Here is a 14,196-nt window from a genome sequence, read left to right as displayed (position 1 = left end):
GAGATACATCTTGAAGTTCCCCTCAGGTTAAATATAGAAACTTTACTCACTGAAACAACCTACAACTGATAGACCACTTCTGATGATGACCTGTTTCCTTGTCTTCCCCTACAGAATACACACATTATTATTAAACATGATCTTACTTCTGTTTCTCAGTGTCTGTGTTCCTTAAGCGTGTTTGGGCTGGTACCATGCAGTTCTAAAATTGAACACAGAAAATGAGACCCATTGCACAGAGAGAATTTCCAGAAAATTTAAATGTGTCATAATGAGAAACATTAGTAAGGGGCAACGATTCATCACACACTGCAAAGACCTAGAAATTAATGTTTAATTCTGACGGCACATACTGAAACCCAGTAGTGAAAAATTCAGGGCCCAGGAAACAGGGATGTGCTGCATGATAAATCTACTTCCTGCATGGCGATGAATGTTCCCACAGAACCATGCGCACCATCTTTGCTTCATTATTAACGTTCAGTATGCAGGGAAACATGTCAGACCATGTTCTGTCTACAAGATAACTTTCTTAATCCAAATCTAAAGACAGTTTTCCAAAAGAAAATAAAAGAATTAGCTAAAAGCTTCATCAACCTGGAGCCCCACCCTGTACCACAACAGGTGGGGCGGATCTCTGCTTTGTGTCTGGGCAGGAAAAGGGTTTGTCTGTTTACCTTCAGCTGAACATCAGTATCAGTGTCTGTCAGAAAAGAGCTGTTTGCTTTAGAACAATGGTACAGCAGGGACGCAGTGATGTGTGCAAGAGGTACTGCTGCACCAACAAGTCTTCACATGCTTGCTGAGTTGTTGGAGGAATGTGCTCCAGCAGAAAAGTTTGTCCTCCTGAAAATGTTTGGATGAATTAGAGAGACTGAAACAAACCGACCCAAAGCTGGATTCTGAAGTCTTTTCTACTGAAGCATCCAGTTTGTGGAGAACTTAAAATGCCTGAAGTGGTGTCTTCCTTCAGATAGTTTTAAATGATTTTATAGCATATTTGCTATGGTGGGGTTTGGGGGGGGGGGTGAAACACTTTTCACCACTGAGGGAAATTAATTGTTCTCATCGGGTCACATACAGAAGTTCCTTCAGGTTGAGGACGACTTGTATGTACCATGTATGAACGTGTGTCTAAAAAACTAATTTTTACAAGTGTGGAAAGAAACTAAACATTTTGCGAAACATGTACTGTCACGTTTGTGGCTAGTTTATAAAACGTACAGATATTGTATGTTTTGAGATGAAAGACGTGCTACTATGCAAGAACTTCCCTCACCTGTGTTTCACTTCCTTTCTCTCTATACTCTGATCAACTGACCATCTTGGGCTGCAACTAAAGTGGTATTAGCACACAGCACAGTCTATAAGCGCCCTGAAGAGGACAAATAATTATATGAATTAATCCGGAGACGATGGCATTTCCCCCTGAGGGCAAAGCTCAGCCAGTTCAAGCATTCAGCATGCCGAGGTGAGTGGATCTTCATCCGCGCAGACAGAGTGTCTAATCAGATTAAATAACGTGAAATTCTAGTGGAATTTAGATAAATGTTTTGCAGCAATGCATATATTGTTTAGCTGGAGATTAGATTACATATAGCTTCAGATGTATTAAAAGGTGATGCTGGAGGGTTATTTAAGCCTAACAAATAAAAAATATATATATGCATTAAAAGCTATTTAAGCCACATTAAATTAGGTGTTCTGGTCTAATTTGTGGTGAATTCTGCCAAAATAAGATACTGAGAAATGTGAATTGAAACAACAACCTTCGGAGACACTTTCACCCCTAAATTAGCAAATAGCTCAGGGCTACGTGTTTAAATGTTTTGAAATATTTCTAAGCCTAGACCATCAAAAAGGAGCTTTAGCTTCCAACCAGCTCAGTATACCTACTTTCATATTTGCATAACCGTTTCTAACTGTTTTTAATCATTTCCAAAATCAACTAGTGCTGCAGGGAGACTGGGTGGCTTTCTCAGCAGACAGCTTGAGGTTTTTCTTTCGGGAGGAAACATGTGTTGTAGTTAACCAAACAAAGCTGTCTGTGAAGAGATGCAGAGTGATGCCTTCAGGCTGAACAGGTGTGTCCCTTCAGCTGGACAAAGTTTCACCTGTTGCCGATCGTCACATTCAGAGGAAAACAAGGACATGAACAAGGAGCCAAACAAATGTAAGAAGCTGCTGGCGAGTGTCTGCAGCCTGAAGATTGGCTCAAGTCAAAGCAGGGAGTCAGAGTCTATTAATACTTCCCATCACACAGAGTCCACTCACCCCATTCCAGAGGCCTCAAAAAAAAAACCTGAGTCACCGCCGCTTCAAAGCTCCATGGAAACCAAACAGCAAACAGGCTGGCTGAAGCACAGCAGATAAAAGCAGAGAGGGACATTTCCAAACAGACGTCAGAAGATGAGCTTCTAGAAAACAGCAGAATCACACAGGAGATCCTGAATAGTGTTCAACACTTTCATATTAACCATCTTTCACCAGCAGTTAATGGGGGCTGGTTTCAGACAAAGTCACCACTGATAGAACAATGAAAACCTAATATAATGAGGACAAACCGAGACATGATAAAATACATCTGTGTCCTCTAGCTACTTATGCATCTTTCAAAGTAGAAACAGAAAGACTGCATAAAAACTGAACCATTTAAAAAATATTTAGGAAACAAGTAGGAATGAATGGAATGAATGGGTGGAGGAAGTTGAAGCCACAGGGCTTATAGTTCAACTCTGCAGGCTTCAATCCTGCATCAGAACATAGAAACTGTCAGGAAACAGTGTGAGGCTCTCAGCCATCAAACCAGAAGCTTAAAAATGTTCAGTTTCAGTGAAGTCAGACTGTGAAGAAATAATTATATGACATTATAGAATCTCAATGGTCGTCCCTTAAGATGTTACAGGAACAGTGGTGGTCTGTCTGAAAAAATTACAAAAATGAGGAAAGGCTGTAAAAGGAGCTGCTGTAAATTGCTGTGGGCGAATAGCGAACCTGTAGTACTTTCACTTTCTCTGACCTGAAACAGTAAAAAAAAAAAAAAGAAAAGGTGTCAGATGTCTTGATTCAGGTTTTTATATTTATTTTTTAATTGCGAGTTACATTATCAAAACTACCATCTTCCATTTCCATTATAGTTTCTATTATAGTTCCCAAAAACACCAGCATAAGGTCCTAAATGCAGCTGATGCTAAAATGAGATAAATACAATATGAAACAATCTTCATCAGGCCTAAGGTCTGGATATAAGTAGGTTTTACAGGAAGAAGAAGAATTACACAAAAGTCTGAAGAACTGTGTAGCAGGAGCTCAAGCGTAACATTAGAATCTCAGGCCTGAATCCTACCTGAAGTATCACAGCATTACAGAGAGATTAGGAGCTGTAGCTTTATGGATGTGATAGAAAAACTACAGCAGCAGGACATGATGTCAACTGGACAGTACTGGTCGGCCCTGCTTGAAAGCAGAATCCAAAACTTAAGAAGAATTAAATGCATGTTTGAGTTATGACAAAATCATCCTGTACTAATTACATTAAATGATACCCAATAATGCAACAATGTTGTGTCATAAACATTTTTCTGCCCCAACTGGCAGTCAAGCTGCAGGTTTTTAATGAAAAAAACATTTTTTCCATCAACTCCAGAACATCTAGGTGACCTGTAACCCTCCATCACCGTAGGTTAGGAATGCAAACCTGGACTGTTTGTGCTTAGGCCTAAATAATTACATGAACATTTAATAATCCTTCAGTCTTTTATTCATTAAACATTATTTACCACCCAAAAATCTGCTATATGCAGATTTATATTATTTTGAAGTGTTCAAATGTTATATTTACCCCATTAGAAATATAAATAAGCATTTATATTCAAAGAAGAAAAATAAGAGATTAAATCCTGTTAATGTTGAATTTTCTGTTTTTACCCGGTGAAGCTAATGCTAACAGGCCTCTAAGCCTTGAGGCGAGTGTGTTCTGTTGTGTTTTAAGGTTACAACAAATACTATTGTAATGAGTGGATTCCACAGACATTGGCTGCTCATTTACATCTTAATCCTTGTACTAATGATAATTCAAGCACGCGTGGAACTAAAAGTGTTGATAAAGAAGGTACTTCCCTTTATTAACCAAAACCGCTAACTGCTAATGCTAGCGCAAGCGAGGTCAAATATTTACATGCCACTCGTCGCCATCTTGAGTCCATAGACTTTTCTCTGCACCATTTTAGTAGTCCACAACTCCATGTGATGGCTAGTTAAAGTAAAATTAAGATCATTTTTCCAAAAGATTATTTATTTTTAATTAGGCAAATAATATTTGCTTAAATATTTTTACTAAAATAATGGTGGCTAATTAAAACAACATTAAGAATCAGTTATTCAAAAACGTCATTAACTTACTGACTGCTCTAGCAAATCTTTCTTTAAAATATTATTTTGTTAACGTTTACTTACCTTCTTATTTTGCATTGTGACCCGAGTATTTTAATTCATACCAGGTGCTGTCCATAATTATTTTTAACAAATTCCTCAAGATAAACTGTGGTTCTTAAACATAAATATCCTCATTGAACTGTCATATCATTGCATCAGTTTATTTGTTCACTTGTTCCTTTATTTGTACATCGTTCATTAGTTTTCTGTATTCCTTCATTTTTCTGGGTAGTTTAGTTGAATTGTTGTAGCCTAGTAAAGAGTTTATTAACTGAAATATGTTTAACTTGAAGTTGAATTGTTTTGTGAATAAATTCCTATAGTTTGGGGCAAAGTTGTGAATTTATTCCATGTGTGTGCAGAGTTTGCAGTTCAATAATGCCAGCGGTCAAATACTTCTTTCATTTATTGTTTTACTACCACTGAAATATTGGGCTGGTATTCACAGGACAATACTTGACGAATCGAAAGCTATTTGAATAATGCCCAACAGGGGTACGTGCAGAGGTGTGTCACTTCTAAACCCCACCCCGAGGCATGAAGAATAACTGGGCTTCTTCATCAATGAGTCACACAGACTCAGCGCTGGGATCGTCATCAGAAGTGTTCATTATGGCTCTATGCAACATTCCTGTTAGAGTTATGTTGTTGGACCACCTCAGTTGTTCGGAAAACTGGGTGTGATCTGCGGGCAGAGCAGCCTCAAAGTAAACTGCTACCATCAGATTCATTCATGCAGTTCTGTCCACAAAGTTCCACAAAAACCAATACCAGCAATACCAGCAATACCAATCAAAAGTACCAGGAATCTTCTGGTTTTCCTGGCACACAGGAAAACCAGAAGATCTCTCAGCAGGGGGCAGAAATCCAGGGAGTTCCCCTACAAACATAACTGTTATAACATTGATGTTGCTGCACGGCACAGAGGCGCTGCATTAAAGTCAGTTTAATTTAGTCAGTAGTCATAAAACAGTGACTCCATATTGAATCTGTAGGATTTATTGAGTGTAAACATGGGAATCTGCTGCCGTACAAAGCTGCTCCTACCTGGCTTTGAGCTCCTTGTGCTCCTCCCTGATCTTGCCCAACTCCAGCTGCAGCCGTGCCCGCTCCTTGGCCACCATGTCCAGGGTCTTGCGGGCGTCAGCCAGCTCCGTCTCATAGGCCGTCTTGATGCCCGACAGGTCGCGGGTGACCACGGACTCTGACTCGGAGATGCGCAGCCGGAGCGAGGCATTCTCCGCCTCCAGGGAGCGCACCTTGTCGATGTAGATGGCCAGCCGGTCGTTGAGGTTGCACAGGTCCTCTTTCTCCTGCAGCCTGGTGATGCGGGTCGGGGAGACGGCATTACGAGGGCGTTTCTGGCTTGGGGTTTCCATGGCGGTTATTGATCAGATGTGGGGGTGAGCTGTGGGTGAGGACAGGGTGAGTGAATGAAGGGAACTGCTTTGAATGGAAACACTGCACTGAATCAACAGGAAATGCTCCTGTTGGGGAAAAATATTCACTCCTAGTGCAGCAAGTTGTAAAACCTGATTTATTATCATGTCCTGTTGTTATCCCTGCTCTGGGGCTTAAAAAAAAAACATTATTATATAAAATGCAGCATTAGAGTCACCACCTCCCCTCCAACCTTCAGTTCAACATCTCTCCTACATATCACAGGTTTTCAGTAGAAACTGTGCCAACATCCACAAACTTCTTCCACCTCGTTGGGCTTTTAAACTCCTCCATAATTACCCATAAAGCTGCAACCAAGGAGGGCAAAATAAATAAAAACATCTCTCTTCCTTCTCCTCCTCTGCTCCCTGGGCGTTTCCAGCGTTTCAGTTAAAGTGAAAAACAGCTAAAAAGCTGTAATTGCTTCGCCTCTCTGGAGATCAACATGTTCTGCTGTAACTTTTTTTTCTTTGCACAAAACTGCTTGCAGCACCACCGAATATAAACCAATCTGAGTGTTGAGTCATATTTTAAACAGTGTAGCAGGATGCCCACATAAGGATTTTAAAGGACTGAGGATGAGGCTCGGATTGGATACATTTATTCAGTTAAGAAAACTTTCCTGAATCATTTATACTCATTTTATTTTCTTTAAATACTCAAACTTTTATATAAATACATATTTTGTTTGATTGATACAGACTCTCGGGTATAAATAAAGATTAAACAAAAGAAGTTTTTATTTGAACTCTTTTTAGAAAAGAAAAAGAAAAGCCATCCTTGAAACTGTAACTGTTAAATCCACTGTTATCACAGCCTACAAACCTGCCTGACCAGGTATGACTTGTGAATGTTTCATTCTCAGCAGCCGCTCCAAACAGACACTAAACAGTGCAGAGAAGAAGCCCACTCTGTTTCAGGAGTGGCCAGACAATGTATCCCATCATCAGCGCTACGTAGTCTACTCAGGCACACCCATGTGGGTGGTGACGCTCAGACCCGCCCACAGAAATGAACTCACGCTCGCTCACACTGAAAATCTCTGGAATACCTTTGAATTAATGAAGCGCAAATTTAAGCTCTTCAGAACCAAACGTTTAGCTCTTAACAGCCAGGAAAAGCTGAGTTTTCCACAACACTCCTCAACAAATGGAATAGATGAGCCGTACATATGACAGCAGAACGAAATCTCAGAGGACAGAAACACGTGAGGAAAGTGTGGATCTTACCGTAGCTGTTAGAAACTCCTCCCTGCAGTCTGCTGGAGGGAATAAAACTGAAAGCGCCGGAGATTTCTGGAAGTTTATCTGCTGCTCTGAGGGAGTGTTGGCTGCAGCGTGTGAAAAGGATCGGTGGAAAAATGCAGGCCTGCTCTAGGCTGGTGGGTGTGTACGCCTTTGGCTCGAGCCCTGAACTGTCTGCTGTCGCTGCAGCACATTTACCTACTGCTGGAGAGGGAGAGGAGAGGGGGAGGCGGGAGCTGCAGGGAGGGGAGGCCATGAGGAGGAGCCAGGAGAGCCAGACTTTAGCTTTAGCTCCCTCAGCACCGTTCCTATCGTTTCCCTTTTCATTTCGCGCAAACTGACCTCAGCGGTTGGAGCAAGTGGTCTGTCAATAAAACACGGTGATGCCGAGCAGCTCCCAGCCAGCTGAAAGGAGTGTGAAATGTGCAGACTACACCCTGAACTCCCAGTTATTCTGCTGGAAAAAAGAAGCTGAGGGCAAAGAGAAAATTCTGCTGCAGAAGGAACAGCTTTTCAGGAGGACCAACCTCACTGAAACAACTAGTCAGAGTAGAGTCCAAGCAGAATCCAAGACAGAATGAGTCCAAATCCAAGAGTATATGTTTCTAAAGAACGGCTGAATAAATCCCATCATTTAACCTGAAAGTCTAAGACATCTGACACAAACTGACCCAGATCTTATATTTATTTCTTCGGGGTGGAGTTCTCGAAATCACAGGTCCAATCAGGTTGGGATGCAGAGGAAATTTATCTCCTCACCATGGAAAGTGTGCACATGAGGCAGGACGGTGTCTCTGTTTTTGGGCATGGGGCAGTGGCTTAGGGAGTATCCCGGGTGCAGCGTTGGCCTTCCAGGAGAACACTGCCTCCGAGTCACACATCCCTGTTAGACACAGCTCACATGTTCTGCCTTCCCTCCTCTCCACGTCAACTTCTCCAGCTTGTCTGGAAACAACATCAGCATAACACCGGGCAGGCGGCCAAAAAACATTTCTTCAGAAAATGTTTCTGCTTATCTTGTAATCTTGTGCTGTTTGCTTTTCACCAAACAAAAATACATGCCGCTACCGCCCTCACATTAGGGGGAGGGCAGCTTAACGCTACAGAAACCAGGAATGTAGAGCAGCCAGAGAACATCAGGGACAAGATGGTAGAGCTACACCATCTGGATCAGGGTCCAAAAACATCATCAAGAAGCTTGGTGAGAAGGTGACAACCGTTTGCGTGATTAATGGGAAATGGAGGGAATATAAAATGACCATCATTAAAAACAAACCTCAGCCTGGAGATCAATGTAGAATATTACCTCCAGGGATTAGGATGAGGATGAAAGGTGAGGGATCAGGGAGGACATGGTTAATGATCTGAAGGCAGCTGGTACCACAGATACCAAGAACCATACTGGTAACTCTATGCTGTAGCAAACTGAAACCTTGAAGCTCTACGTTACCGAGACCAAACCCAGAAGACTGTCCCACGTTTACCACTGAACATCCACAGTAAGTCCTCAAGGGCTCATGTCTTGCATGCTTTAGATGTTCAACATGCTGGAATTAAATAAAATGGATCATTAGCAGAACTCTGCAGAGCTAGATGACATGCAGAGGTGGTAACTTAGCCATTTAAATCAGCTCAGGTGGACCAAGGTGAAATGCTGTTCAAGACCCAAAGAACATCCATGAAGTGAAGCACGGAGGTGGAAGCATAAGGATTTGGGCCCATTTTTTGCAGAGGGTACGGGGTCATTTCATGTCATCCAGGGTTCACTGGACTTAGTCATGTACCATAAAATCTTAGACATGAACCTTCTTCCCTCAGCCATAAGAGAGGAGATGAGACATGACTGGATCTATGCAAGATCTATGGAGGGGAGGCGAAGTTTTGAGAAAACCTGGAGGATTACGAGCATTTTGGTAAAGGTTAGTGAGTTGAAATCCCTCCAGAGATGAGTGCAACCTGGTGACCATCTCTGAGAAATGTCTTCATCCTGGGCTGGCCAACCATGGTTTCTCTACCTTGTTTAAGGTCATGCTAGGATGCAGAAAAACGACTACTTATTTCACTCAATGACATGAAAATACATTTTTCCTGGACTTTTTCCATGAAAAATTCCCTAAAAATAAGAGCGTGTTTTATTCTTTGTAATGGAGCAAATGTCCAACATCAGCCGAGGATTTCATCATTTATTTCCATCGCTGTATGATCAACTGCTTGGTTTTCCTAAAAGTTATTTTAAACAGGCTTTATGGATTCATGCACGACCTGAAATAATCTTCAGCTCGGTCTTGTAAAGTTAAAAAAGGTTTCGGTACTGAAACAGCTGCTAGGTCCCCTGCTGTTGTACAATCAACACCAACAGACTCTGAGTCATAGATCAGGTCCAGAAACAAGAACGGACTCGACAGATAAACAAGAACTGAAAAGAAATGAAATGGTCTTGTTAGCTGTAAACCATAACCCTCATCCTGAGGACATACAGGTCCTTCTCAAAAAATTAGTATATTGTGATAAAGTTCATTATTTTCTATAATGTAATGATGAAAATTTAATATTCATATATTTTAGATTCATTGCACACTAACTGAAATATTTCAGGTCTTTTATTGTCTTAATACGGATGATTTTGGCATACAGCTCATGAAAACCCAAAATTCATATCTCACAGAATTAGCATATTTCATCCGACCAATAAAATAAAAGTGTTTTTAATACAAAAAACGTCAACCTTCAAATAATCATGTACAGTTATGCACTCAATACTTGGTCGGGAATCCTTTTGCAGAAATGACTGCTTCAATGCGGCGTGGCATGGAGGCAATCAGCCTGTGGCACTGCTGAGGTCTTATGGAGGCCCAGGATGCTTCGATAGCGGCCTTTAGCTCATCCAGAGTGTTGGGTCTTGAGTCTCTCAACGTTCTCTTCACAATATCCCACAGATTCTCTATGGGGTTCAGGTCAGGAGAGTTGGCAGGCCAATTGAGCACAGTGATACCATGGTCAGTAAACCATTTACCAGTGGTTTTGGCACTGTGAGCAGGTGCCAGGTCGTGCTGAAAAATGAAATCTTCATCTCCATAAAGCTTTTCAGCAGATGGAAGCATGAAGTGCTCCAAAATCTCCTGATAGCTAGCTGCATTGACCCTGCCCTTGATAAAACACAGTGGACCAACACCAGCAGCTGACACGGCACCCCAGACCATCACTGACTGTGGGTACTTGACACTGGACTTCTGGCATTTTGGCATTTCCTTCTCCCCAGTCTTCCTCCAGACTCTGGCACCTTGATTTCTGAATGACATGCAGAATTTGCTTTCATCCGAAAAAAGTACTTTGGACCACTGAGCAACAGTCCAGTGCTGCTTCTCTGTAGCCCAGGTCTGGGGAACACGGCACCTGTAGCCCATTTCCTGCACACGCCTGTGCACGGTGGCTCTGGATGTTTCTATTCCAGACTCAGTCCACTGCTTCCGCAGGTCCCCCAAGGTCTGGAATCGGCCCTTCTCCACAATCTTCCTCAGGGTCCGGTCACCTCTTCTCGTTGTGCAGCGTTTTCTGCCACACTTTTTCCTTCCCACAGACTTCCCACTGAGGTGCCTTGATACATCACTCTGGGAACAGCCTATTCGTTCAGAAATGTCTTTCTGTGTCTTACCCTCTTGCTTGAGGGTGTCAATAGTGGCCTTCTGGACAGCAGTCAGGTCGGCAGTCTTACCCATGATTGGGGTTTTGAGTGATGAACCAGGCTGGGAGTTTTAAAGGCCTCAGGAATCTTTTGCAGGTGTTTAGAGTTAACTCGTTGATTCAGATGATTAGGTTCATAGCTCGTTTAGAGACCCTTTTAATGATATGCTAATTTTGTGAGATAGGAATTTTGGGTTTTCATGAGCTGTATGCCAAAATCATCCGTATTAAGACAATAAAAGACCTGAAATATTTCAGTTAGTGTGCAATGAATCTAAAATATATGAATGTTAAATTTTCATCATTACATTATGGAAAATAATGAACTTGATCACAATATGCTAATTTTTTGAGAAGGACCTGTACAATGAGAGCCAGAGAAAATAAAACCTAACACATTTCCTAACTTATTTCTCACTTACATATTTCTTACTTCTTTCTCTTCCAAGAAAAAAGGAGCTTTGATACCGAAAAACAAAAAAGCAAAACCTTTTCAGATCTTTGAAAACCTGAGGAAGAGCTCATACAAGCTCTGCAGAACAACCATGTTTCTCTTTTATTCCTGCAAACTACATTCATTCAAATTACTATTTAAATATTCACAACTGAAGTTAGGCTGGAAACGTGATTTATTATCTGAACTTAACTAATAGCTTGCTTCGTTTCCTTCACAATCCTTCACTCATGGATGGAAATCATTAAGAAAGTAGCTTCAGGTTTCCAGAATGCAGCCCAACATCCAACAAAAGTTGCTTTGTGACTTTAGCTGCCTATGCAAATCATGTTAGAACTAAGCCGGGTGGAGCCGGCTCAGATCGTTCTGATAGAATCTGGGATGGGAACAAACAGAAAACAACCAGGACCATCTTTGATCTAAGCTGTAGACTGATCTGAGCGATAGAAACCATGAAGGGAGGAGGAAGTAAGTCTCCCAACGCAAATCTGAGGAAACGCTGGTGACAAAGTGCCAACATTCAGAAAGAGTGACTCATCCGTTTCTAAATCTATGCTTGTGGTTCACCGAGTTGAATATGAGATCTGGTACCACAAGCTGTTCCCATCAGTAGGTCTCATTCTTTGCCATCTCTGTGCTTTAGAAAGAGTCCTGTACATGTTCTGTGATTACTGCCCAGCTGTATGACTTTTACTATACACAGATATACATCTTTCCAAGGAACATCCATGCGTTTTTCACCATAACAATGGAAAAACCCATTCTGGCCACATTGGAAAGGCAATTAGGAGGGTACAGCTATCAAACTGGTTCTGCCTGCAGTCAGGTCCATAACTGAAAATGTCAGAGTTTTAAAACTAAAATGCTACAATTAAAAAAAAAAAAAAAATTGGTCAAACACCTAAAATTCTTCCCTGTTTTGGATCATCAGTATCAGAATGTTGTATTTATTAACCGAGAAAGAATGGAAAAGTATTTCACTTTAATGTCTTTATTTTTAGTACATGTTCCAACTAATCACTTCCTTGTTCTTTTTTTCCCATTTATATTTTCCGATCTCTCATTACCAGTTTATAGATATTATGGACAAACTCAGGCTGCAGCTCTGCAAACTGACTTTCTTCCTTTTCATTTTATTTCATACTGGAGCAGAAGCAGATCAAGTGTTTCTTAGTCCAGAAAAGCTGCTTCGTTTTTGTTCTTTTAATCCAAATGAAAAGTGAAAATGAAGACGATCAGATCGTACAGAAACAGGCCAGTTACAGCAACACATCCGCCACCAATTAGACATTTAAGAAACAGATGAAGAAAGTTTGTTTTCTAAAAGAAAAAAGGTTAAAAATTGATAATGAACTAGATCAGTACATCAAACCTAATATTTAAAAGGCACTAATGTGTGAAACTAGCCGTTATTTTCAATCAATCCAGATGTTTGACCCATACCAGTCAGAGTAGTATCCATGTTTTTAATGTTTCCTGCTTCAACACACTTAAATTCAATCAATAGCTCATCAACAGATCTTTGCAGAACCTGATGAAACGCTGAGCAGGTAATCAATCGTTTGAATTAGGTGTGTTAGACCAAGGACACATCTAAAATTGGCAAACCGATGACCATCTGAGGACCAAGGTTGCGTTGGAGTCCCTCCATCCAGGCCTCAACATCCACAGAAACTGAATGAAAGCTGATATCCAACAGAAAGGCTCGTCTGCTTAGAGCTAAGCTGTCTGATATGCCCAAATGTGGCCACAACAGAAGCGCTGACCTCACTCTGCTCTCTACACCGTCATTCTTCATGAGGAACACAGGTGGTCCATCATGGTGGTCTGAGAAGCTCAGAATGCTGTTTAGTTAATCAAAGCAGATAATAACGGTTTAGAGAGTAATTCTATTGACATTGTTTGATTAAAATGTGAGTTTCTGGTTCCTCGTGAATCATCCTGAACCCTCCCAGTTTGCGCCTCTCTGGCGCCCCCTGCTGCTACCTTAACTCGTTTAACAAAAAATGATGCGCCATCTAGCGGCTAAAACGCTACACTGAAACTTTTTTTCTTTTCCACAGCCTGTGTCACTAAGTTCATGAACTGATTCAACTCCCTGACTGTCTGCCTACTTTAATAAAACACACAGGAAGAAAAAAGGAAAAACTTTCTTCTGAAAGCCAGCGATCCTTTCAGTCTCTCGCCTTACCTTCTATCTTACAACTGTTTCAAACACGCCTCTCCTCTTCACGGTCACCGCTGACCTTTAAAAATGTCGACAGGCCGGTTAATCATCACTTTATCTCCTCTCTGAAGGGTTGCTTTGAACTTAACGGAGAGTTGCAGAGCCGAACCGAGCCGACTCTAGACAGTCACCACCTGCAGACCTGCGCTGCTGATTAGGCTGCCAATCTCTGCTAATTACAAAGAAACTCGCGGGCGCCCTCTGGCGACAGGATTTAACAGGTTATGGTGGTGAGGGAATTGTTTTTACAGAAAGGTTTGAGTTTAACATTTAAATATATTTATCTTGATTTGAGAGCTTTTTACTCCTTTCGAGATAAAGAGATTATTTTTAAATTTTTTTTATTATCAATGTCCATCCTTTAAAAACATAATTATTGAAACAATATACATTTTAGAGTATAACATAGCATAAAGGCCGCTTTAAGTTTTTCCTTTTCCATTTTTTTATCTATCATGCAAAATAAACTGAGATTGTGCATTTAAGTTTGTTGTGTGTTTGTTTGTTTGTTTGTTTTACACAATCCTCGTGGAAAATGGGGAACATTATGAACGTGTCAGGAACTAAAACTATTTACAGCACAAAACATTGTCTGATACCTTTAAGAAATATAAGCACATCCTGCCCTAACCTGAGATATGCATCACCTTCAATTCATTGTTCGTTTTCAGCTGATATCATGGTGGCGACCATCTTATTGGTATTTAAACCTAATA

At 41.1% G+C, this 14,196-nt stretch overlaps 1 protein-coding gene across 2 annotated transcripts in view; it reads right to left on the bottom strand.

Moving 5' to 3' along the window:
• Positions 1-13,629, bottom strand: part of LOC124865335 (lamin-A-like) — a 46,128-nt gene extending 32,499 nt beyond the window's left edge. The window contains exons 1-2 of one of the 2 annotated variants that reach the window (XM_047360338.1): positions 13,445-13,629; positions 5,482-5,842 (exon numbers count right to left, since the gene is read on the bottom strand). In XM_047360338.1, the coding sequence (XP_047216294.1) occupies positions 5,482-5,813 (332 nt within the window). In that variant the 5' untranslated portion in view covers positions 5,814-5,842; positions 13,445-13,629. Of the gene's footprint in view, positions 1-5,481; positions 5,843-7,103; positions 7,719-13,444 lie in introns of those variants that run through there. The other variant, XM_047360337.1, reaches the window with a different exon arrangement.
• Between the last annotated feature and the right edge of the window lie 567 nt (positions 13,630-14,196).

This window comes from Girardinichthys multiradiatus, chromosome 3 (assembly GCF_021462225.1).
Source record: "Girardinichthys multiradiatus isolate DD_20200921_A chromosome 3, DD_fGirMul_XY1, whole genome shotgun sequence".
Taxonomy (NCBI): Eukaryota; Metazoa; Chordata; class Actinopteri; order Cyprinodontiformes; family Goodeidae; genus Girardinichthys; species Girardinichthys multiradiatus.
Note: the sequence above shows the minus strand (reverse complement) of the source record. Positions and strands in the feature narration are given on the sequence as shown.